This window comes from Sciurus vulgaris, assembly GCF_902686455.1.
Source record: "Sciurus vulgaris genome assembly, chromosome: 11".
Lineage (NCBI taxonomy): Eukaryota > Metazoa > Chordata > Mammalia > Rodentia > Sciuridae > Sciurus > Sciurus vulgaris.
In genome coordinates this window covers 4,441,444-4,464,670 of record NC_136472.1, presented here as the reverse complement: position 1 = coordinate 4,464,670, position 23,227 = coordinate 4,441,444, and the positions used below count along the sequence as shown (strand labels likewise).

The following is a 23,227-nucleotide window of genomic DNA, read 5'->3' as shown; positions in this document are numbered from 1 at the left end:
CTGATCACAGTATATTTTATTAGATGCGTGGAGCTGAGGCCCGCATGAAATCGATAAAGCACGCGTATCGTTCCACACACCTGGGTGCTCAGATTGAATGAGAGACTCGTGGGTCAACAGCACCGCACCGGCACCAGCACCACCACTACCACCACCATCACCATCACCACCACCATCACCACCACCATCACCACCACCACCACCACCACCATCACCATCACCATCACCACCATCATCATCATCACCACCACCATCACCACCACCATCACCACCATCACCACCATCACCATCACCATCACCACCACCATCACCATCACCACCACCACCATCACCACCACCATCACCACCATCACCATCACCACCATCACCACCATCACCACCGTCACCATCACCACCATCACCACCATCACCACCATCACCACTACCACCACCACCACCATCACCACCATCACCATCACCACCATCACCACCACCACCACCACCACCATCACCATCATCACCACCATCACCATCACCACCATCATCACCATCACCACAACCACCACTACCACCATCACCACCATGACCATCCTCAACATCTCCATCATCTTCACCCTCGCTACCACCACCACCCTCATCCCTAGCCCCTTCACCATCACCAGCTACTCCAACACCATGGCAGCTGCAATTTACTGAGCACGTACTATATGCCAGGTAGAGCAGGTTTGTTTCCACCCATGTTTTCTCAGTGTCCCTGTGAGTTAGGAGATTGCCCCCACGTCACAGATGAGGAAACAGAGAACCCAAGAGAGAGAGTGGGTTGCTGGCAGCAGCACAGCCAGGTAGCAGTTCAGACCCGGGGACCCCGACTGCCAGGTCTCCTTGGGTTGTGGCTCTCCTTCACCAAGCAAGACCACTCCGAAAGTCCGTGCTTTGCATCCTTGCCTGGACCACAGCAGGTTCGTCCCTCCCCGAGACAGTCATGTGTCATGACCCCTTTCTAGCTGACGTCGCCAGAGTAGCCTGCTGTCTGCACCTGAGCCCAGCAGACACAGGTGACACATGTACAGAGGGAGGAAGTGCTTGGCAAGGGGCACCCCAAGGACAGGAGTGCAGGGTCAGAACCAGGCGCAGTGCACGCCAGACAGGCCTGCGCGCCAATGGAGGCCAGGGCACCCACCTTTCTCCAATAGCCCTGAGGGTGGAGGCTGGCCTCGCTCGGAACCTGAGGCATGTGGCTTGGAGTAGCTGCGTTCACTATGCTATAAGACCCCCAGGGAGCCGGGGGAGCCCCCTGGGGTAAAGAGCACCCTGCTGTCCCAGGGAGGGACTGAGACTCGAGAGCCGAATCCCAGAACACTCCCGACATTCCAACTGGCCGACAGGCCCAGGGCTGCGGTGGACACAGTGGCCCCCGAGCAATGCCAGGCACCCAGCATGCCACCTCTGCCACTCCTCCCAGGGCCTGAGCTGCAGCTGGGGAGCCACAGGCTGCCCCGGTGACCCAGCCAGGGGGAAGAGAGCCCTCGCTACATGGGCAAAGGCTCCGGGCCTGCTGGGCGGAAGCCACACCGCCTGGGAGGGACGCGTGGGTGACCCAGGTGGCAGAGGGGCAGGTGCAGCCTTCTCCTTCAAGGCTCTGCGAACAATGGCCCACAGGCCAAACCCACTCACAGCCGCACTCTCTGACAGACACGCTGCACTACCCCGGAGCCGCGGGCCACAACGGGGGTCATGCAACTCAAAGCCCAAGGCGTTTACTAACGGGCCCAGCACGTCCTAACTTACGGCAATGGGGAGCATTGCTTGGGACAGCCGTGGTCCCTCCTGGGTGGTGGGAACAGGCACAGGGCATGCGGAGTGACACGGAGCAGGACCAGCCACGGGAAGAGCTAAGAATCAGCCTGCGGAATGTATTCACCTTTTCCAATAAAAACTCCCATTGACATTTCAAAAGACCAACTTGTTCGCAATTATTTCAAGTGACAGAAAAAATAATTTCCTTTTTTTTTTTCATGATAAAATATGCTTGAAATACACTGGAGAAAATTAAGGGATGTTTTCCCATCTCAGGCAATAATTACGAAGCAGATGCTGTGCAGATGTGCTACCAGCCACAGCCAAGCCGCGACGTGTTCCATCGCAGCTGAGCAAGTGCCCTGCGCTCACAAAGCCCTTCCCACAGCCACGCCGGCCCAGCCGCGCCGCAGACAAATCCCTCAGACAGGCTTTCCGCGCAGGCTGGGAGCTCGGCGAGACGCTCCTCAAAACCCTGCTCACCACTGCCACTGCCCCGTCCAGGGGCTCCTCTCCCGTGCTAGGCCCAGGGACAGGGTGAGACTGGGGAGCTGGTGCCCCCGAGAAGCTGGGCCAAGATGGAGAGAACAGGCAAGGTGTGCTACTGTCTCAGGCTGCGCATTTCACTCTGCTGCATCCTACAAAGGCCCGAAGGGCAAGAGACCCACAAATTCTACCAGGGGTCATCAAGGACAGACTTCCCTGGGTATGGGATATCTGAATTGGGTACTGAAGGATGCATAGGAGTTTCCCTGGCAAAGAATTCAGGAAGGTTTAAGGGCTGGAAGCAAATGGGACTTTGGGGTGGCTGGAGGGGCCTGGGCTGGGGAGTAGCCACGAAGGGGCTGGGGAAGGATGTGGGAGTGGCTACTGAGAGTCACCCTGAAGCCACGGTGAGCAACAGGACAGGACCAGCTTCAGACCAGGAGGAGGGTGCTGAGGACCGACAGGGAGGCCCTGCGCCATGACCCCCGTGCTCCTCTGGGGGTCCCACCCCACCCTGCGCTGCTGGGCCGCCCGGTGTAGTGTGCCCCTCCCCACCCTCAGACCTGAGGCTCCTTGGAATCAGAGGAGGAAAAAGAAGGGGCAGAGGAGCCTGGGTAGGGACGGCCCGATGGCCCCGGGGGGCACCAGGCACTGCAGCCTGCAGGCGTTCTGAGCCTGGCTCCTCCTCACGGCTGCCCGCACCAGGGGGCAGCAGCCTGCTGGCCCCTCCAGCCCGGTGCTCGCTGGTGGGGGCTGCTCCCCACCCTGAGCCGCTCTCCCAGGGGGCAGGCCACGGCCACAGGCCCCAGCAGCCGCAGACACGTTCACGCGCTGCCCTGGGGGCTCCGTCGTCATGACCCAGGAGGTTGCGAGTGGCCACCAGGTCCACACCCAGGACAGAGGGCGGTCCTCCATGCGGCTGCACGCCTGTGTTCCTGCAGCTCTGCGCCATAGCAGGGAAGGCACAAGCAGCCCAGTGTCCACCCGCTGAGGGACGATGGGCAGACCAGTCCCCCCACAGGAGCCCTGCCGCACAGCCTCCAGAGAGGTCATCCTGACACCAGCCACACCAGGGGAGGACCTCAGGGACGGGACAGGGACACTGAGCGAGATGAGCCAGCTGCAGGGGGACAAGGGCTGCGAGGCAGAGCGGGGAGGGGCAGAGCTCCAGGTGGAGACCAGGGAGCCTGGAGCAGGGGTGGGGCGGCCGCAGGGCAGCAGGGTGAGTGTGCCCAGCACCCTGGCCAGGCACTTGACCTGGTCCAGACGGGGATTTTAGAGTGTTTCACCAACAGGAAGATGGCCAAGGTCACAGACCCTGGACTGAGCAGCTGTGCAGGACAAGAGGACCCCGGTTTCCTGCACACCTGGGGACCCTGGCAGCAGGGGTGTGGCACTGCGGTGGACAGGCCCGGCCCCTGTGACCCAGGCCCTGGCTCCGCTCGTCGGGCTCACTTCCTCTTCCTGCTGCCGCCACAGCAGCAGGCGCAGCCCCCGAGTGGCCCTTGAGTGCCCCCCAGGCCCTGGTCCCTGCGCCCAGCCAGGTGGAGGGCCGCGCACTGACCTGGTTGTAGAGGGCGCAGATGTGCAGGGCCGTGTTCCCCGAGGCGTTCTGAGCGCCCATGTCCGCGCCGTAGAAAAGCAGGTGTTCCAGGTGCTGCACGTGGCCGTACCTGCAGGCCTGTGACAGGAGGCGGGCTGAGGCCAGGGCCACCCCAGCCTGCCACCCACCCTGCCACCCCAGCCTGCCACCCACCCTGCCACCCCAGCCTGCCACCCCAGCCTGCCACCCACCCTGCCACCCCAGCCTGCCACCCAGCCTGCCACCCCAGCCTGCCACACCCACCCTGCCACCCCAGCCTGCCACCCAGCCTGCCACCCAGCCTGCCACCCCAGCCTGCCACCCCAGCCTGCCACCCAGCCTGCCACCCCAGCCTGCCACACCCACCCTGCCACCCCAGCCTGCCACCCCAGCCTGCCACCCCAGCCTGCCACACCAGCCTGCCACCCCAGCCTGCCACCCCAGCCTGCCACACCCAGCCCTGCCACACCGACCCTGATCCCTCCTGGCCCTGCCCCAGCCTGACCCTGGAGCCCTCCCGCCAGCCACCTGCCACCACGAGGTCCCCTCCCGCCAGCCACCTGCCACCACGAGGTCCCCTCCCGCCAGCCACCTGCCAGCACGAGGTCCCCTCCAGCCAGTCATCTGCCACCACGAGGTCCCCTCCAGCCAGTCACCGACCACACCACGAGGTCCCCTCCTGCCTGGCCCTGCCCTCGCCCTGGCCTGCCACTCACCCAGGTCAACAGGAAGCACGTGGTGGGACCCCACCGGCCACAGCCCACCACTCTGACTGAGGCCCATCTGCGCCCACTGCAGCCTGAGGCTCATGGTGGCTGCAGGCCTCTGCCTGCTGCTGGGAGGAGGGGAAGTCATGACCGGTTGGGGACACAGGCTCTGCTGTTGCATAGGGGGTCCCAGTGGAGGCCCCAACCTCCCTTCCCTGCCAATCAGGGGCCCCAGAGACACGGGTCTTTGCCCCGTCCTGGCGTGCAGCTCAGTGAAAAGTCCTGGGGTGCTCAGCCCTGGGTGCTCCACGCTCCTGTGCAGGGCATGCAGTGGCCAGGGGACACCATACCCTCCTCCCCATGCTGCATCCAGGGAGGGCCAGCACCTGCCCCCTCAGTTGCTTTATGTGGAATCCGGCCCCCACGCAGGCAGCAGGAGCCAGGGCAGGCCTTTCTCCAAGCCCTTCTGGGGTGTGGATCCACAGGGCTCTGGGGCCAGCAGACCTGGACCCCAGCCCCCAAACTTCCACTCCTGCGGGCTTTTTCTCTGGAATCTACGGATACCTTTAGTGCCTTTAAATGGGAACACGCTTCCCTGCAGGGACCCCTGCGGGCGCAGATTCCAAAGGGCCTCCCACAGGGCTCAGCCACTCCCTCCTCACCCTCAGGGACAGGGAGGAGGTCCCTGGGCAGGGCACCGGGCCACCTGCTGGAGGCAGAGACCCTGGGAGGGAGCATCCTGGGTCCTGAGCCAGTGCTTCCGGGTCAGAGGGAAGCAGGCAGCCGTGCGGGGTCGCCTGATGGTGACAGCCCAGTGCTCCCAAGAGCACAGACTGAGCTCTCATCAACCAGGTGTTCCGGTCACTGAGATAGAGGGGTGGACTTCGCCTTCGCAGAGTCTAAACAAAGCACTGCAGCTGGACAAACAGCAGCGGAGGGAGACGGCATGGCTGTGCTGGCCGAGCTCAACACAGACCCCGGGAGACGCCCACTGCAATCCCTGCGCTTCCTGTGGCCGCTGTGCCCAGCCTGCGACCCAGACCCTGCTACAGACCCCACTGTGTTGCTGGCCTGGGTCCTCCTCTAACAGTGCGTACCCCCTGCAGCCCCTCTGCCCCTCACGGTCTAGGAGGGCCTGGCCCCTGCTGCTCCTGTGGAGCCATTGGTTCTTACCATGGCTCAGGGGTCCAGGGACCCAAGGACCTGTGACGTGCCCAGACGGGGACATCTGTCAGGACAGAAGTCCGTTTCTTCTTCCGGGACAGCCTACAGTCACACCCCTGGCCCCGAGCTGCAGGGCACACGTGGAAGGAAGCGTGGCAGCCGGGGACAGAGACCAGGTGAGGGAGAGGTCGGAAGCCCACAGAGGCTGCTGCTGCCCCTGCAGTGCCCAGGACGGTGACCAGGACCTGTGACAGCCAATTGGAGTTGGGAAGTTTGCTCTTTGCACAGGAGAACATCTGACGAGTCAGCTCTCCCAGACTCGGGAGCGTGATGGGGTTGCTCCGCAGCGGGTGGGAGGGGAGCCACGCATGGCACCGTCGACACGCCAGTGGCCACTCCAGGTGCGTGACTCGCCATCCGGGGCAATCCGGATCTATGAGGTCTGAAGCTACCTCCTTGGGAGCCTGTCACTGCTTCCTCAGCAAGGGTCAAGACGGGCAGTGCCAGGAGATGAGACGGGCATTCCCACTGCGCCTCGCTGGGGAACAGCCTCCCTGAGGCCCGGCCCACCTTCCTTCCTGTTCTGTGCTCAGTTTTGCAAACAACAAACCCACAAAGGACAGAATAGTGCAAAACGCCTTAGCACATCCTGCCCACCGTCTTCTGGCTGAAGGGCCACCTGTGCCAGCCGCTCCTTCCCCTTCCAAGGGGGTTGAAGGGGCAGCTGCTGGCCAGGGTGTGCTGGCCGGGGGCCAGGTGAGCTGGGCCACAGGGTGGAGCCCAAGACAAAGATGGGACGTGGGACTGGTTCGAGCATGGCTCTGGGGAACACAGAACGACCCTGTGGGCCTGGCTGGACGTGGTGTCAGGGTGAACCAGGCCCTGGACCCAGGAGAAGTAGAAATGGAAGTGAGTATGGCTGGCCCTGGGTCTCCTCAGGTCCACACCCATGGACCAGCCAAGCAGGCTGACAATGTCCAGGAAACGGTGGCCTCCGTGCTGAGCAGAGCAGCCAAGCCACTTACGTAGCAACACGCTACTGGATGTCGGCGTGACTGCAGCTGACTTGAACCACACAGAGGACGCTGTGTCCAAGTCCTACGCGGTTTTATATGAGGGGCCTGAGCTCCGTGGGTGTGGGTGTCAACGGGGGTCCTGGAACTGAACCCCAAGGAGGTGCCCAGGCACGACTGTGTGTGGGCGTCCAGCCTCTCACTCCGGCTGCGGGGAGGGTGGGTCAGACGCAGCCCAGCGGCAATGGGCACTCCCAAGCCCGGAGCCTGGTCTCTGCGCAGCAGGATGGAAAGAACCAGGGCTTCTGGGGGGACTGGGGGACGGCAGGGCTGAGGAGGAGACCGAGGCTCGGAGCTTGGAGCACCGTAAGTCAGAAAGAAGTGAAGTGCCCCGGAAGGACGAGGCCATGCCGAAGTGCCAAGGACGCTGCTCGGGCAGCAGACGGGCCGAGGGAAGGGACTTGGCAAGATCACCCCGCGACCTACTAGCTAAAACGGGGACAGCAAAGACGCTGGAAACCTGGCAGACGTCACTGGTCAGGTGGTCACAGGAACACCATAGGAATAGGCAGTGCCCGTCCAGTGCCACCAGGCAGGACGTGAGGCCAAGAACACGGCTTGATCCTGGAACACTCCTGCAGCCTGCACCCTGGGCACAGGGCCTCCACACGCCCGCTGCCTCCGATCCCTCCAGGTTCCCTGGGCTACACCTGGCACGGACGCACCAAGGCCAGCCGGGGCGCCCTGTGAGCAGAAGGCGCTCCTTCACCAGCGCCCGACTGCCACCTGCTGGACGCCTGTGGTAGGTCAGGTCCCATCCCAGCCTCGCTGCAGGGGCACTGGTGCCCAGGTCCTGCAAAGCCCAACACCCACAGCTGGAGCATGGCAGAGCGTGGGGCGCTGCAGGCGGGCAGCCAAGGTCTGCTGGCGCGAGCTCTACCGCCGCGTGGCCTGGCTCAGGGCCCTCGAGGAACTGCCGTCCAAACCACCCAGCCTCCTCGCCAGCACCGGCTTCATCCTAGCGGCCTGCAGCATACCTGCCAATCATCCCTGCCAATCAGGACCAAGTCACCTGTATCAGCTCTGGGCCAGGAAGTGGGCTGCCCGGCGGCAGCGACGGAGCCCTGGCTGCTCCGGGCCCTCACCCCTGCCTCCTCAGTGTGCACCGGCAGGCTGGGGGCTTCCTGCTGGCCTGGGGGCACATGGGAGGCCGAGGGACCCAGAGGCGTCGGGAGCCGGTCAGCACCTGGGCGATGGCACCAACCAGAGTGGCTACTGATCCATGTTATGGCTGAAGCCCTGCGCCCAGTCCTTCAGGATGTGACAGTGGGGACAGGCCTTTAAGAGGTGGTTACAGTAAAAAGAGGCCTCTGGGGTGGCCCTGGTCCATGTGACTGGATCCTTATGAGAAGAGGTCAGGACACGGGACAGAGGAGGCACACCTGGTCCCAGACTCCAGCCCCCAGGCAGGGGCAGTGACTGCTGGCCGGGCCGTGGCGCTGTGATGGTGGCCCGGGAAGCTCACACAGCTTGGACATACTAATGTGCTGAGTTCAGTCGGAAATGAGGACGTGTGAAGACCACACGCAAAACGCCAAAGAGGCCACTGTGGACCTGAGGCCACTGTGGACCACCCCTGCCCACCTTCCTTCTGAGCTGTCCCTTGACGCTTTTCGGAAAGAGGACACCTTGAGGACTTCACCTATGTCACCAGGGCAGGATGGAGGCTCGGATAAAGGGAGAGGGCAGCATGTCCCCACACTGGGCCTCAGGGTCTCCACCCCGTCCTCCACCACCCTCGCGGCCCTCACTCAGCACTGCCTGGACGACAGGGGCTTGGTGGGCCACACGGAGGATGCCTTGCCTATTTCTACAAAGGGAACCTTGCCAGGCCAGCTGGGGGCGCAGGACGTGGGACCCACCTCCCAGTCAGCACAGTCGTCTCCAGAGCAGAGTCGCTCACTCCTGCTCATCATAGGCAGAGACTGGGCCCTGCATCTGGGTGACAATGGGGGGGGGGGGTGGTTCCTGGCTCTGGTCCTTCCACCTGGAGGCTAGGAGACCCCAGACTCTACCCGAGACCCCCTCTGTGAAGATGCAGATAACCGGGGTCTCCTGCACCGGTGAGACTCGCCTGTGCTTCTGAGGCACGCACACCTACACTATGTGACAGTGACGTGCAACCAGATGCCTAAGCCACAGGAGTGCCACCTTCAGGCCCCCACGTGACAACTCAGAGGCCAGCAAAGCAGAACCCTGACCTGGGAGGGCCCCCTGGCTACACAAAACCCTCCTGCCCACGCCGCCCAGGAGCTGCTCTGCAGGGCCACAGAGCCCCGGGCTGCCCTCTAAAGCCAGAGTCCACCCAGGGCCTGCCTGTGCTCCTGGACCCAAGGGCAGCCTGACATGGTCACGGCAGCACCCGGTCACTTGCTGGTCACTTCACCTGGACGCAACGGCCCCCGCAGCATCTGGAACATGGCAGATGTCTCTCAGGGGAGAGGACCACTGCCGACGGGGGTCCAGCAGGGCCAGACGCCAGCCCTGCGTCCACAGGGGCCTCACGGCAGCGGCACAAGCTGCTGGCTGGGCCCGGGACAGACAGCAGGTGCCCACTCGCTGAGCACAGGGAGCCTCCCGGCCCAGGAGGGACGACGGGACCCGTGCCCTGGCTGTGGGGCGTGGGAAGCTGCGGGAGCTGAGCCAGAGCCCAGGGAGAGCTGGCCGGGTGGCTGCGGCCCAAACGTCCCATTTCTTGAAGGCTGGAAGTTTTAAAGTGATAAATAACAAGTGTTATTACCAGAGTAAGACGGACTGATGCTGCGTCCTTCCAGACAGACACTGCAGCCAGGCCTGAGGGCAAGCTGCTCGGCACCCCGAATGGGGCTCAGGGCTCCCTGGCAGCACTGCCAGGCCCGACTGGCGGTGGCCATGGGGGTGGCGGCCCTCACCCAGCCCTTGCAGCCGGCGCTTCCTGCAAACCCTCTCCTCCACTTGTCTCAAGAGCTCTGTCAATCATTACTCAAGCCATTCCAGCAATCAGCAAACAAGCTCAGAGAGGGCAAGGGTTCCACCCCGGAGTGCACAGCATAGGAGAAACTTCCCCCTCCAGACGACAGACACAGCCAGGCAGGGCCAAGAGGCCTGTGCATGGGGCAGGCAGAGGGCCCGGCTCCTGGACCAGGAGTTGCCCTCAGGCCCCGGGTCAGCTGTCTGCCCAGAAGCTGTGCAGCCGGGTGAATGTCTTAACAGCATCATACAAGGCCCGGCCCCCAGCTTCCTGGCTGTTCTTTAATCCCTTTCCCTATGCGTCTCTGGACCTTCCGAGATGCAGGGTGAGCAGCTACTTATTTTTGAAGTGAGAAAAAAATAGGGTGATGTGAATAAGAACCGTCTGAGACGCTGCCTGGCAGACAGGCACCAGGGGGCGGGGCACCTCCCTGGCCCCGAGGCCTGGATTCAAATGCCACCACTGCAGGACGCACCTGGCCTCCGCAGGACAGGACCCGAGGATCGGGGCACTGGGGACAGAGCCACTGACCGAACCAGAGCTCAGAAGTCCAGGAACCCTGAGGGCTTCTCAGGGGAAAGGGCCAGAAACAGCTCAGCCATGCACGTGCAAAACCACCTGCCCTGCACTTTCTTCTGCCATGGACACATTGTTGAGAGTGGCTTCTGTCTGAGAGCCCACTGGGGGTGAGACAAGTGGGCAGTGAACCCGGCTCTGTTAACTGAGCTCTGTGGCCTTGGGAAAGTTACTCACCCTCTCTGGGCCTGTTAACTCGTCTGTTAACAGAGACAAGTGATCTGCTAGGGTTGTTCTGAGGATATAAAAGGTGGTGCAGATAAAGCAGGTCAGGCTGGGAAGTGGGACTGTGGCAGGGGGTGGGGCTCTGCTGTGCCTCCCGGTCTGTGCTCAGCTCCCACCATTTGATTTAACGTCCCAGCAGCGGAAGGGGGCCGGGCTCAGGGAGGCAAAGCCACACTCCAGGCCCTCGGAGGTTCCGCGGGGTCTTTCCAGGACAGGTCTGAAAAGAAGCCCACCGCTAGAGGGCAGTCCAAAGCCGGGACTGCAGCTGAGCTCAGAGACTCAGGAGCGGCGACTCTGGGGCTGGGCAGAGCAGGGTGCCTGGGTGGCTTTGGGGTGGTGACGCTCTGACTCCAGCCTCAGGACCTCGGGGACGGGACCTGGCATCTGTGGGGACAGAAATTGCAAATGGCGAGTCCATCCTGCAACAAGGGACAGCCAGGGTGCCCACGCCCCGAGGTCCAAGGCAGGTGCCATTCCAGGTGTTTTAGGGAAGCCAGGTCTGATGAGCTCCTGCAGGAGAGCTGGCCAGGGCCAGGGAGGGGCGGGAGGAGAGGGCCGGGAGTGCAGAGGGGGGCCTGCTGGCCAGGGGCTGCCTGGCGTCTCACTGACCCCGCAGGGACGCCCCCAGGGACAACAATTCCTGGCAAGCCCCCTGCAGAGCCCACCCCCCAGCTGTGTCAGACCCACTGGCCCCAGACTCCGCCACCCTCGCCCAGCGCAGGCGCGGGACAGCAGGGCGGCCCAGGCGCCAGGGCCCTGCCATCACGCAGACTGGCCGATCCTGCCTGCCTGCCGTCCTCCTGCCTCTGCCTCTGGGGTGTGTGGCCCTGCAGGGCTGGGTGAGTCCCTCCCCAGAGTCACAGACTGTCCTTCCGGGGGTGACCATCTCCTGGTCTCCTGGCCGCGCCACTCCTGGATGATGAGAAAATCTGCCTTTCAGTTAAGCTGGGCTCAGGGTGGGGCCCTGCACACGTGTGGTGTCCTCAGGAAATCCTGCAGCCCTGCCCATCAGTCTCCCCTCGGGAGGCCTGAGACTGCGGCCATCGCCTCAGGCTGTCGCCACGCCGGGGGCCCAGGGATGCGCCCCGCCGCTCCAGCCCCACACTTAGGAGCGTCTTGAAGCTGCATGCACACCTTCTGAGCTCTGAGGGGAGGCCCGATCTGGACACGGATGACGGACCCTCTGGACAGGCGGAGGGAGACCTCAGGGCCCTGTCCTCCCGAGAGTCACAGCTCCGCCCTGCACCCTGGGTCCAGCAGCTGCTGCCCAGGCCCTGCTGGGGCTCCACCCCCTTCCTGGGGAGTCCTCGGGGCGTGGGGGCCGCCTCCTCTGGAGTCCTCTTGTCCCACACTTGCCACTGCCCACAGCCGGCCCTGACCCTTTAAAGTCAGCTCTCTAGGGCTGGATGTCCCCACACAGCCCCCTTCTAAGCAGGGCCCCTGGAAGCTTGTGACGGCCCAGCTGGGACCCTCACACCAAGACGGCCAGGGCCAGAACCACAGGTCAGGGGAGGGAGAGGGACACAGCAGCCAGGCAGGAGCACCAGAGAGCATCCACGCAGAGGCCTGAGAGGGCCTGAAGGGCGGGCTGGGAGCGGGAGGCGGAGACCGGCCCTCTGACCAGTGGCCTGCGTCTCTGTGGGGCTCGCCTGTCTGCCCCAGCTGCAGGAAGCAGAGCTGCCCAGGGGAACAGCCTGTGAACAGGAACTTCTGTCCTCCTCAAACGAGGAAGCCGAGTGGCCAGACATGGTCTTGGGCATCGGGAGTCACAGAGGGGACTTAAGGACACAGAGGACCCAGAGCTTACGCACAACCCTGCACACTTGACAGAAGGATCAGCTCTCGACGGGGGTCCTGGAACCCATTCCCTGAGGGCGCTGAGGAGGACCGGGTTTTGCAACGTAAGCACCTGCGTGCAGCAGGTAGACAGGGGGTGTTAAAAAATTTAGAGTTGAGTTTAAATTCACGCCAGCATGAGGCACGCAAATCTGAAATCTGCGCGGCCGGCCGGAGCCCCAGGGAGTGGATGCTGCACAAGTGCTTCCTCCTCCAGAGCCCTGTCTTTCCTCCTAAGGCCTTCAACTGATCGCACACGGCCCACCCCACAGTGGAGGGTCAGCAGTCTACGGACTTATGTTAGCTCATCTTACGAAACGCCTTCACGGCGATATCTACCATCCTGTCGGGTCAAATGTTCAGGTTCTGAAGCCTAGTGAGTTGCCACAAAAACTGACTTCCCTCCTCATGAGGAGAAGCAGCAGCACGCCAACAGATCTCATGCCAGGCAGGATGTACGCACGCTGTTCAGGGCTGCCGCCCCACCCAGTGTGCAGCGGGGCTTCCTCCAAGTGTGGCCAAGCCATGGCTTAGAACCCACCAGCACCAGGGAGGGCAGAGAGCGGCCCTCCGGGGCCAGCTGCCTGCTCTGCAGCAACTCCGCACCCCTCCTGCCCCCGACCGCAGTGGACAGTCCATGGCGCATCCCCTCCAGGAGGGGCACCAGGAGGCAATGGACAACAGCAGCAGTCCCTGAGGAGGCTGGGCCAAGGACCCACCTCTCCTGGCCTCTACACGCCCTCTTGGACCCTTCTCCACCCTGACCAGAAGCCCTGACGCCAGGCCTCGCCTCTGGGCTCCCTCTGCCGACGCAGGCCCTGCTCTGGCAGGGCTGAGCAGCCGATGGGACAGTGCTTGCCACTGCCCTTGGTGCGGCGCAGCTGGAGTGGCTCCTCCGAGGGCCTGCCCCTCCACCCCAGGAGCACCGAGCCTGCTGCCCAGCCCCCGAGGGGTGGCCGCCTCTCCCTGCTGCTACTTGCCTTCCCCGCCACGCCTGCAGCTGACACAGCCCGAGCCCACGGAGACGTCTAGAAACGACCCTGTGCGTGGCAGAGGGGCCTGTCTGTGCCGCCCTACCTGGTGGATCTCGTGCCAGCCATTCTCGTCCTGGCAGCACACGGCGGCCCGCTCGTGCAGCAGGAGCTCACAGCAGTGCGGGTCGCCGCCCACCACGGCCGTGTGGTACAGCGGCGTGAGGCCGTAGCTATCCTTGTAGTCCGGGGAGGCGCCCAGCTCCAGCAGCGTCTGGAAGAGCCCCAGACCCAGTCAGTGGCCTCCTGCGGCCTCCGCACAGAGGGGAGGACCTGGGGGCGCAGGGCCAGCCTCCTGTTGACCGGAGCCCCGCGTGTGCGGCTGCAACCGCAACCAGGCACTGTTCACGAAGGGGCAGACGGCTGAGGGCGCGGGACGCAAGCTGAGAACAGCTCCAGAAAGTGGGGTCCAACCTGCCTGCAGCCTACCTGGCCTGAGGGGACAGGACAGGTCACATTCGCAGGTAGTTAAGAAGAGGAGGCTGGTTACCAAAGACCAGGGCCCAGCAGGAGCTGGCCGGTGCCTCTCTGCCCTGGGGCAGGACAGCGGGGAGAGGGAAGGCGGGGTTCTGGGGTCCAGGAAGAGCAGGACGCTCCACCCCACTCCCGGCACCAGCTCTGTGCCCTCCTCCCTGGAGTGGCCTGCCACCTCTGCCCCCTCTTAAATAGAACTTGCTCTCCACGCCCGCTGGCAGTGGTGTCCCGAGGGGGCAGAGGGCCTGGGAAGGCGGCACTTGACCATCCGACCTAACGCACAGGACGTCCGGCCTCGGGGAGCCCCGAGGGCAGTGAGCCCGTCAAGCAGGGTCAGGAAGTGCACAGGAGGGGCAGCTGAAAGGACGGGGGACGCGGGAGGCCGAGAGAGAAGCCCCAGCCTCAGGGTCAGTGGCAGTGGCCACCCGTCCCTCCTCCCAGGGCTCTGATGGAGGATGGGCTGGGGACACCCATGTCCTGCCTCCTGCCAGGGCGGGGCAGGGACTGTGGGACCACCAGGGAGGGTGAGGGAGCAGTGTACACTGCTGCGCCCCAGACCCCGTGGCGGGCACAGTGAGGGCCCTCAGTGCCACCTGGGCTGGCGGCTCCCCACAAGGACGCTGGCTTCCAGCCCTGGCCTCACAGTACCCAGGGGAGAGGGCGGGAAACCTGGGCACCACTGCCCCCACGCTCCAGCGGGCACAGGAACCACGGCCTCCAGGACAGCCCGGCAGGGAGGCCATGGCAGCCGCAAGGCCCACGGGGGCGGCGCCCAGATGGGCCTGGAGGTACCTTCAGGGAGGCCTGGTTCCTGGCGCGGGCGGCCTTGTGCAGGGCGGTCATCCCGTCTCTGGCGCGGAAGTCCAGGTGAGCCCCGCCATTTCTGAGAGCTTTGATGACCTCTGTGGAGCCGTCTAGCTGGGCCGCGAGGGTCAGCGGAGTCTCTGCGACACAAGCACACGCGCGTCAGGGGCGAGGCCAGGGGCCCATGCTCAGCCACGCTCCCGCACCTGGACTGGGAACTTGAAGACAGGACCCTGGGTGCTCACGCCCAGCCACGTCCAGCCGCCAGGGGGCTCAGGCGGCCCCGTGACAGTGACGGTGACAAGTGGCCCCTGGGCAGCCACCTAGCTGTGTGGAGAAGCCCTCCTCAGAGCACTTCCAGGCCCGGAAGGTGGGGTCTGCCCTCCTGGGGACAAGGGTGAAGGGTCCCCGGCCACACAGATGATCTGACGCTCGGCAGCTGGTGAGCTGAGGGGTCAGTGCTTGTGGGACACGTCCCTCCTCACCCTGCCCTCATGCCCTCTGCCGAGAACACGCACCACGGCCGCTGACTCCAGAGCGTCTACACAGGTAGGTGCAGGCTCGCCCCGGACCCCTGTGGGTTCCCGTGACCCAGAAAAGCTGACGGTGGAGTGGCTGTCTTCAGGACGGCTGGAGGAGACCTGGGCTGGGGCGGACCACCCACCCAGCCTTTGCCCTCTGTCCCCAGAGGCAGGACGACCCCCTGAAGTTGGACTGAACACTCGCCCATTTGAATTTCTACGGTCACTAATGCAGAAGTGGCCGCTCTGCCCGCCTGCTTCTCCAGCTCTGGGGAAGCTCTGCCCCGGGTTCCTGGTGGGCTGCACAGGAGCATCCCGCCCAGGGTCGTGCTCTGTGGACCCTGCCAGCTGCTGGTGATGGGCTCCCAGCCCGGCTCCTGCCGGAACCGGTCCGCCTGGTTCCCACCACGCCAAGGTTCCCAGGAATGCCACCACACACGTCTCTGACACGTAGCCACGAGGGGGCCTTCTTAGTTTTAAAGAAAAACAGGAATTTTCTGGAACAGCTAAGGGACTTCAGTGATCTGGGGATGTTCCCGGCCAGACACAGGCCGGGTGAGGGTGTGGGAACCCAGGTCGGCTGGGAAGGAGCCGTGCATGTGCAGGGCCGTGGGAAGGGGCAGGTGTGGGGGCAGGTGTGCCGGAGCCCTGGCCACTGGAGGGAGGGGGGCCGGCCACCGCTCACTGCTGTGGCTCCCACGGCTTCCCAGGCGGGCGCACAGACATCCGGAGGCTTCTGAGAGGCCCTTCATCAGTTGGAGCTGGTGGGTGAAGGAAGGGGCCCATCCTGGTGGGGCATAAAGGGCTGGGTGGACCGGAGGACTAGGTGAGTGTTCGACCTGAGCTTGGGGCCAGGCTGGCCCTGGGGACAAACAGGGCTCTTCTCTTGTGTCTGGCGGAGGGCGCATGTCCAGTGTGGAAGTCAGCAGTCCAATGTAGACCCTCGTACGGAAGTTCTTGCTCAGTGCTGTCAGGATTCGGGTCATTTAACGATTGAGAAAGCTTCTCAGAGCCAGAACAGGCAGAGCAAGGGCGGGTTGGACCAGGAGGATGGCTCCCCGGGGCCTGGCCACCTGTCAGGCAGTGAGCTGAACAAGCAGGGGTGAAGAGAAGCACCCCGCAGGGAAGCCACGGGGCAGCCGCAAGGCCCACGGGGGGGGGGGGGGGTCGCCCAGACAGGCTTCTGGGTGGAAGGTGCCGGGCGGGGACCATGGGAGACACCCCGCCATCGAGCACCACGGGTTCCAGAAACCTCTCCTTGAATGTCCTTCCAGACTGGCCACATTCAGCTCTGGCCAGGACCCACCTGGCCAAGTCAGGAGAGCCCCACCTGCAGCCCCTGGACTGGGCGGCACATTTGCAGAGGGATGTCCAGTGAGTCTCCACATTTGGGGTCAATGGATGAACCCCAAGAAGATGCTGGCCATCAGCAGCACTGCAGTGAGGCGCTGACCCCGCCTGCAAGGGGGGCAGTTTGTAGCAGTTCGTCCCAAGAGTGGGGCACAAAGGGTGAGGACCCAGGCACCTTACAGGAGAAACCCACAGGCACCACCCCGCGGGTGGTGGAGATCAACAGTGGAGGCAGGGCACGCTGAGAGCATGTGACCTCGGAACAGGTCATTGTGATCATGGCCAGCACCAGACGACCCCGTCTCTGACTGTCCTCCAACCTGTCGAGCCCGTCGTGAACCAGGAAGCTCAGAGGAACTGTCCAGAAACAGGAGCTGAGCAGAGGCGACGCCCAGGCCACGTGGGACAGAGTGGGAAGCCCGGGGAATCTGCATGGGGTGTGGGCTCAGGGACAGCAAGGGGCCGATACTGGCTCTCTGACGGCCAAGCACCACGCCAGCTGGAGGTTGGTGCCGGGGAGTGGAGGACTGGGGGGCGGGGCGCCCGCAGGAGTGCTCGGCTCTATCCCTGCGATCCTGTGATCACAGGCTGTTATGAAAGGAAAAGTTCATCTTAAAAACGCTCAGGCTCTGAGCTGGGGTAACGGGCTTAATGAAAACCGCTGTTGGCAGCCTCGGAAAAGACATCGGGAAGAACGTGCCAAGCCCTCGTCTCCAGGATAGGGAACTCGGAAGACTCAGCAAGAGGAAAGCACACCCCCCTGGGGAGGTGGGTGGAGACACCCACTTGCCTGGCACACCAGGCACCTCCCGGGTGCAAATCCACAGACGGCACAGGGGCAGGTGAAAGGAAGGATGCTCCCATCCTGCGTCACCAGAGGCTGCAAATTAAAATGACTCTGGACATCATGACAACAGAGCAGCCCTGGTCAGAAACTCCGACAGCACCACATGCTGGCGTGGGGCTGGAGCAGGGGCAGGCGCCATCCCAGCAGGCGGTAGGAGGAATGGCACAGCCCCCCGGCACACGCCAGCAAAGGTGCCCGAGGTGTTTCGCCATGTGAGTCAAAACCTGGGGTCTGCACAGGGCTCTGGACGTGAAACGTGTACAGCGGCTTGATTCACAGCTTGCAAGAAAATCGTGTCTGACCTCCCCATTCCGTAGGTGGATGGATGGAGACCCTGGCACACACAGACACGGGAAGATCATCCAGCGCTGAGAAGAAAGGAGGTTCCCCACCTCGCGGAGATGGGGGGGAACATAAATGTGTATTATGACGTCAAAGAGGCCGCCTGAAAGTCCGATAGCACAAACCCTGCAAACCCCAGGGCAGACGGCACCAAGAGTGAGCCCCAAAGTAACCCGGGGCCAGGCACCATGATAAACGCCTGCCAGCCCCAGCCGTCCACATGGGAAGCAGGGGAAGCAGCTCCCACCTAGGAGCTGTCCATACTTCCTACTGGATTCTCCCATAAACCTACAACTGGCTTTCAACCCAGCCCCGAGACCCCTCCGTGGACCTGCGTCCTGGCCTCTCCTGCCTGCTCTCCTGGCCCCATCCCGCCTGCATGGTGCGTCTTGTCTTGCTAGGTCACATGCATCTTCTTGAGTCACCGCACTCCCGCCAAGCCCAGCAGGGTTAACTGGACATGGCGTGTGGGCTCTCGCCTCGAAACAGGGCTCCTTTTATCAGGAACTGCACCTGACAAAGCCGTGTCCCCAGCACGGGGAGCTAGCTACTTGGTCATCTTGGGCTCCTGCCCTTGCAAGGGTGGCCTGTGCCCCCCTCGAGTCGCCCACGCTCCCAGGGCTGCTCTTCCTGGAGAATTAACAACCAGTGATTCACCCAGGGGCCATGGGGACGCAGCAACCAGGGACCACTAGTCACCACACACGCCACCTCCAGCCCCTGTGCTCTCGGAGCCAGGGAGGTGCTCTGTGAACTGGATCCGGCGTGTCTGCAAAACCTTCTAATTGGGCCATTGGGAGCAGGCAGGGGGTCCCCAGGAGCCTGGCACAGCGCCGTGCAGCGAGCAGGTGCTCAGCACGCATGACGAACATCTCCACTCCCAGGCAGCCTGGCAGGCTTCGGAGAGTCGCCTCCGGGAGAGCAATTTAGCCACTGGGCCTCTCGCCCACGGTGCAGACCACGGCATGTTTGAGAAACTCGCTTCAGTGGAAGAATGTTCTCAGGTTCACCTCCCACGGAGGCAGGGAGAGCGTGGAAGGCGCGCACCCCCAGTGGGACCGGCCAGCCCTCCAGCAGCAGCGAAGGCAGCCCGAGTCCGCCCATCCAACTTGATGAAATTTTCATTCACCGCAGGCAGCAGGCAGCAGGCAGCGGCTGTGATCACACGGGCGGCTCGGCTTTAACTGACAGGTCACTCTGCTGGGATTTAATTATCTCTGGCATGTCCCTCAATCCACAAGGGCCGCTTCTCCAGACTCGGATGACGACGGCCTGGGCACCGTGGCATTTTGTGGTCTTGGGAAGGAAGCCGCTGGTGCTTCCCAAGCAATTCCGTCCCCAGTCAGGGCCACGAGCTGTCCAGCCAGCGCTGCCAGTGGCAAGGCAGGTCCCTGCTCACGGTGACACGGCGACGGTGGTGGCTCTGCTGCAGTGACACGGTCCCAGAAGGCTGTGGGTGCTACTCCTCTCCACAGAGCCACGTGGAGCGGGGCATGAGCGTGCTGTCCCAGGACAGGTCAGTTCATCCCTGGGAGTGTCCAGCATGCTCTCCCCTTGTCCTTCAGCCCCACCCCCGTGGCCCCACGAGCACTGGCTCCTCCCCAGATTTGGGGAGCTCCCCTTTTGGTGCAGGGTGTTTAGTGTTGCCCCAGAGTCTCCTCCAGGTCCCGTCCCTGAGAACTGTCCTCGTGAGAGCCTGTGGGCAGTGTCCACAGCAGCTTGAAGCAACCCGACGCCCTTTTCTGGAGAAATGAACCAAGGGTGGGCATCCGGCAGGGGGAGGCCACCCAGCACCCAGGGAGCAGAGAGCCTGAGCCACAGAAGAGGGGGGACCTGAGTGTAGAGGGAAGACAGCACGGGGCCAGTGCAGGAGCCCAGGACACGCAAGGCCACAGGGGCCAGTGCTGCAGGAGCCCAGCCTCAGGACACACAGGGCCACAGGGGCCAGTGCTGCAGGAGCCCAGGACATGCAGGGCCACAGGGGCCAGTGCTGCAGGAGCCCAGCCCCAGGACACTCCAGCAAAGCAAATCCCACAGGCAGGAGGGCACTGGCGATTGCCAGGGGTTCTGTGGGAGGGAGGGATGAACTGGGGAGCACAGGGGGTCTTCAGGGCCCAGAGAGTGCCCTGCACAACACGGTCATGGTGGCACATCCAGGCCATCCATCTAGACCCCCAGCATGTGTGCAGCCCAGGGTGAGCCCCAGAGTGAACCAGAGGGCCGGGTGTGGCTCAGTGGTGGGCAGCGGCCCAGCATTTGAGAGGCCCTGGATTCGACCCGTATCGCCAAGGCAACGTTGCCACAGCCAGACGCCAAGGATGGGAGGCACAGGGCTGGCTCAGGCGGGGGCTCCGCACGCCGTGTCCGACCTCTGCCTGAACATCCACTTGCTTCATCCGGCAAACAGCCGGAGGCTGGTGGGGAGGGTTAGGAGGGCTCCTGTCCACCAAGGAACATAAAACCACGAGAAGAAAGACTGATGCGGAAAATGACCTCTGACAACCGCCCTGAGCCAGCACGATAGCGGCCTTTAGTTTTAAAATTGGAAATGACCAGATCCAAAGCAGACCCAAGCCCTCTTTTGGGCCGAGCTAACTATGGGGTGAGGCAGGGAAGTCAGGTGCGGGCGTATGTGCCCTGCTGCCTGCACACTGCTCTGGAGCCCCAGGCTGCTGGGCTCGGCCTTGGCGGGGGCCCAGAATGCCTGTCCTGGATCGGCTCTCTGTCGGGAGCTGCTTGGCAGGGACCAGGAAGAAGAGGAGCGTCTGTTCCTCCCTGGGTCTGCTCTTTCTCACTGGCCAACCAGTCCGGGATGTCCTCATGAGAACACAGCGGTCCCTCGGCATCCTCGGACCAGGACCCAGAGGGTACCAAAATCCACAGGTGCTCAGGTTGCTTATATAAAATGGAGCGGTATTCACACAGAGAGCCTGCGACATCTTCCCGTGTATTTATGTCACCTCGGGGCCACTTATACCTGATACAATGTAAAAGATGTACAAACAGCTGTTCCTCCGTGCGGTTTAGGAAATCGTGACCTGAAAAGAGCTACACGTTCAGGGCCAAGGCGATGCTGTTTGAATACTTTCCCTCGCAGTGTTGAACCTGAGGATGCGGACCACAGAGGAGCAGCCGTCTCAAGATGACACCCTGACACTGCTGCTCGGGGCTCCCAGGTCATTGCTGCTCTGTGCTGGGGACAGACACGGCCCTGATTCTGTCCGGACTGTGCCGTGCTCACACTGACCTGAACCTGCCCAAGGACTCAGGGTCCTCAGCTCGGGCGCTGACTCAGTCCCCAGCCTGGTGACTGCAGTTTCAACCGCAGGAAGGGCCAAGAGAAGTGGCCGCACGCCTACCTGTTTCAGAGCTTAGCGTCTCTGTGTTTTCAGAAGAAAGTCAGGGTCTGGTCTGGAATCGCTCAGTTCAAAAGCCTTAAAACCCAGGAGACAGCTACGCCGGGGAAGGAAGCGTGGGGAGGCCAGCTCACAGTGGTCAGGGACGAGGGCCGTCCAAGTGCCACCGGCCCCTATTGCCAAAAAGGGCAAGGCGGGAAAGCTGGCCTACACTGCCAGGCCCAGTCCCACAGAGTCACTGGAAGCACCTGAGGAGCCCAGGATGGACAGGCAAGCTGCCCCCTCCATGCCACTGGCAGCCAACCCCAAGGTTCAGCCCTGGAGAAGATCCAGGTCAGGGAACCCAACCAGAGACACCCAGGCCAGCCAACGGTCGTCAGCAAATGTCCTTGAAGGTCCTATTCAGGAGTCCAGCATCCACCTCTTCTCACAGCCTTAGCACCAGGAGCCACGTCTCGCTGCAACCGATGGCTACTGTGGAGACCCCTGCCCTTCCTACCTTCCGCAGACACCTTGCCGTTGCCTGCCAATGTCAGCTGGTGTCCGCAGCACAGGGCTCCCCCACGGGACTGTGTCCCCGACCCCAGGGGACACTGCGCAAGGTCAGGAGGCCCTTTCAGTTGTCTCAACTGGGGGTTGCCACTCAAAGCTGGTGGATCAAGGCCAGGGTTGCTACTAAACCCCCTCTAGGGCCCAGAACAGAACCCGCAGCCAAGACGGGTCCAGGACCAGGTCAACAGCACCAGGCTGGGAAACCAGCCTTTGGGGACTCAGCAGAGCCTCTGCCAGATTTCTACAAATGCTTGAGGTTCATAGGCCCGAGCAACTTGGTGTCCAACATGGGGAGCAAGACTGTGTGCAGAGCATGTGCCAGGACACCCATGCCTAGGGGGACACCCAGGCCCAGGGGGACTCGCACAGCAGCCGACAAACACACAGCCCCTAGGGTGGGGCCTGCCAGGGGCCAGCCGGCCTGCACAACCCCACGTGTGGGTGCGATCGTCCACGCACTCGCTCGCTTGGCTATCCTGAGCAGGCATTTCCTGCTGCTGGCTCCATGCCAGAGGCCAGGACAGGCTCAGCCCTGAGGCCAGAAAGGCAAATGGGCAAGGACACACTTATGGAGTCCAGGCAGAACCAGGGACAACACAGCATGTGTCACCTAGACCAGGAATCACTTTCTACACTTACTGAAGCCCAGGACCCACCTCCAGTCTCTAGGTCATGGAAGTTGGGATCCAGGCCACGGTCCAGCAGCTTGGCCAGCTTCTCCACCGCTCGATGCTGAGTGTGGTCCATGAACTTCTTCAGATTGGTCTAGAGCGAAGAGTAATCAGACAGAAATGTCTTTGTCAGAATGTCCTTCCAGGCCAGGAAAGCTCTACACCGGGGTGCATGGCCTCTTCTGCACAGGGCCACCGTGACCTGGGGGCTCACTAAGCAGTAGATGTCTGTACGTCAGGAACCCCACAACTGAGCACAGGGTCAGCAGGTGGCCAGCACCACTGTCCTGGCCTGGCTGAGTGCTTTGAAGTCCATCCAATGCCGCTCACCATCCTGGGCCATGGTCTGAACGCCGTGTCCCCCTAACTCCCCTGTGGGAGCCTCATCCCTGGGCAGCCATAGAGGGTGGGGGTCTTGGAATGGCGGTCAGGTCTGGGAGGGACCCTGACAGAGGGCTCCCTGTTTCTTCCATCACGCGGGCACGCAGCCAGGGAGGTGCCGGGCCTGGACCGTGAGCAGCCCCCAGGCACAAATCAGCCAGCGCCCTGACCTGGGACACCAGCCTCGGTGCTGCCAGAGGCAGCGGTGAGCTCGCCGGGTGCTCCCCCGCGGCACGGTGGCACCCTGCCCCGCGGAGGACCGCGGTCAGCTCCCTCACTGGCGGAAGGACGGAGCTCCGGGAACACTTCGACCATCCACAGCTCCTGGGACCCGTCTGGACCTCCCAAGTGCTCTCGGAGCCGGGCTGAGGCTCCAGTCTATAAAGAGGGGCTGGGCTGCACAGAAAACAGGGCAGCCGCTGGTTCGGGCCAGTCCCCTCCAGGTCACCCCAGGGCCACAGGGGCAGAAACAGCAACCCCTGGTGGCTGGGCCTGGGGCGAAGGGAGGTGTTCATTCCTTACG

The 23,227-nt window shown here is 63.1% G+C and overlaps 1 protein-coding gene across 1 annotated transcript in view; it reads right to left on the bottom strand.

The window, feature by feature from the left end:
* SHANK2 (SH3 and multiple ankyrin repeat domains 2) overlaps positions 1 to 23,227 on the bottom strand; it is a 347,313-nt gene that overhangs the window by 298,810 nt on the left and 25,276 nt on the right. The window contains 4 exon segments of the mRNA XM_079104911.1: positions 3,827 to 3,943; positions 13,453 to 13,620; positions 14,673 to 14,824; positions 22,309 to 22,417. Coding sequence (XP_078961037.1) covers positions 3,827 to 3,943; positions 13,453 to 13,620; positions 14,673 to 14,824; positions 22,309 to 22,417 — 546 coding nt within the window.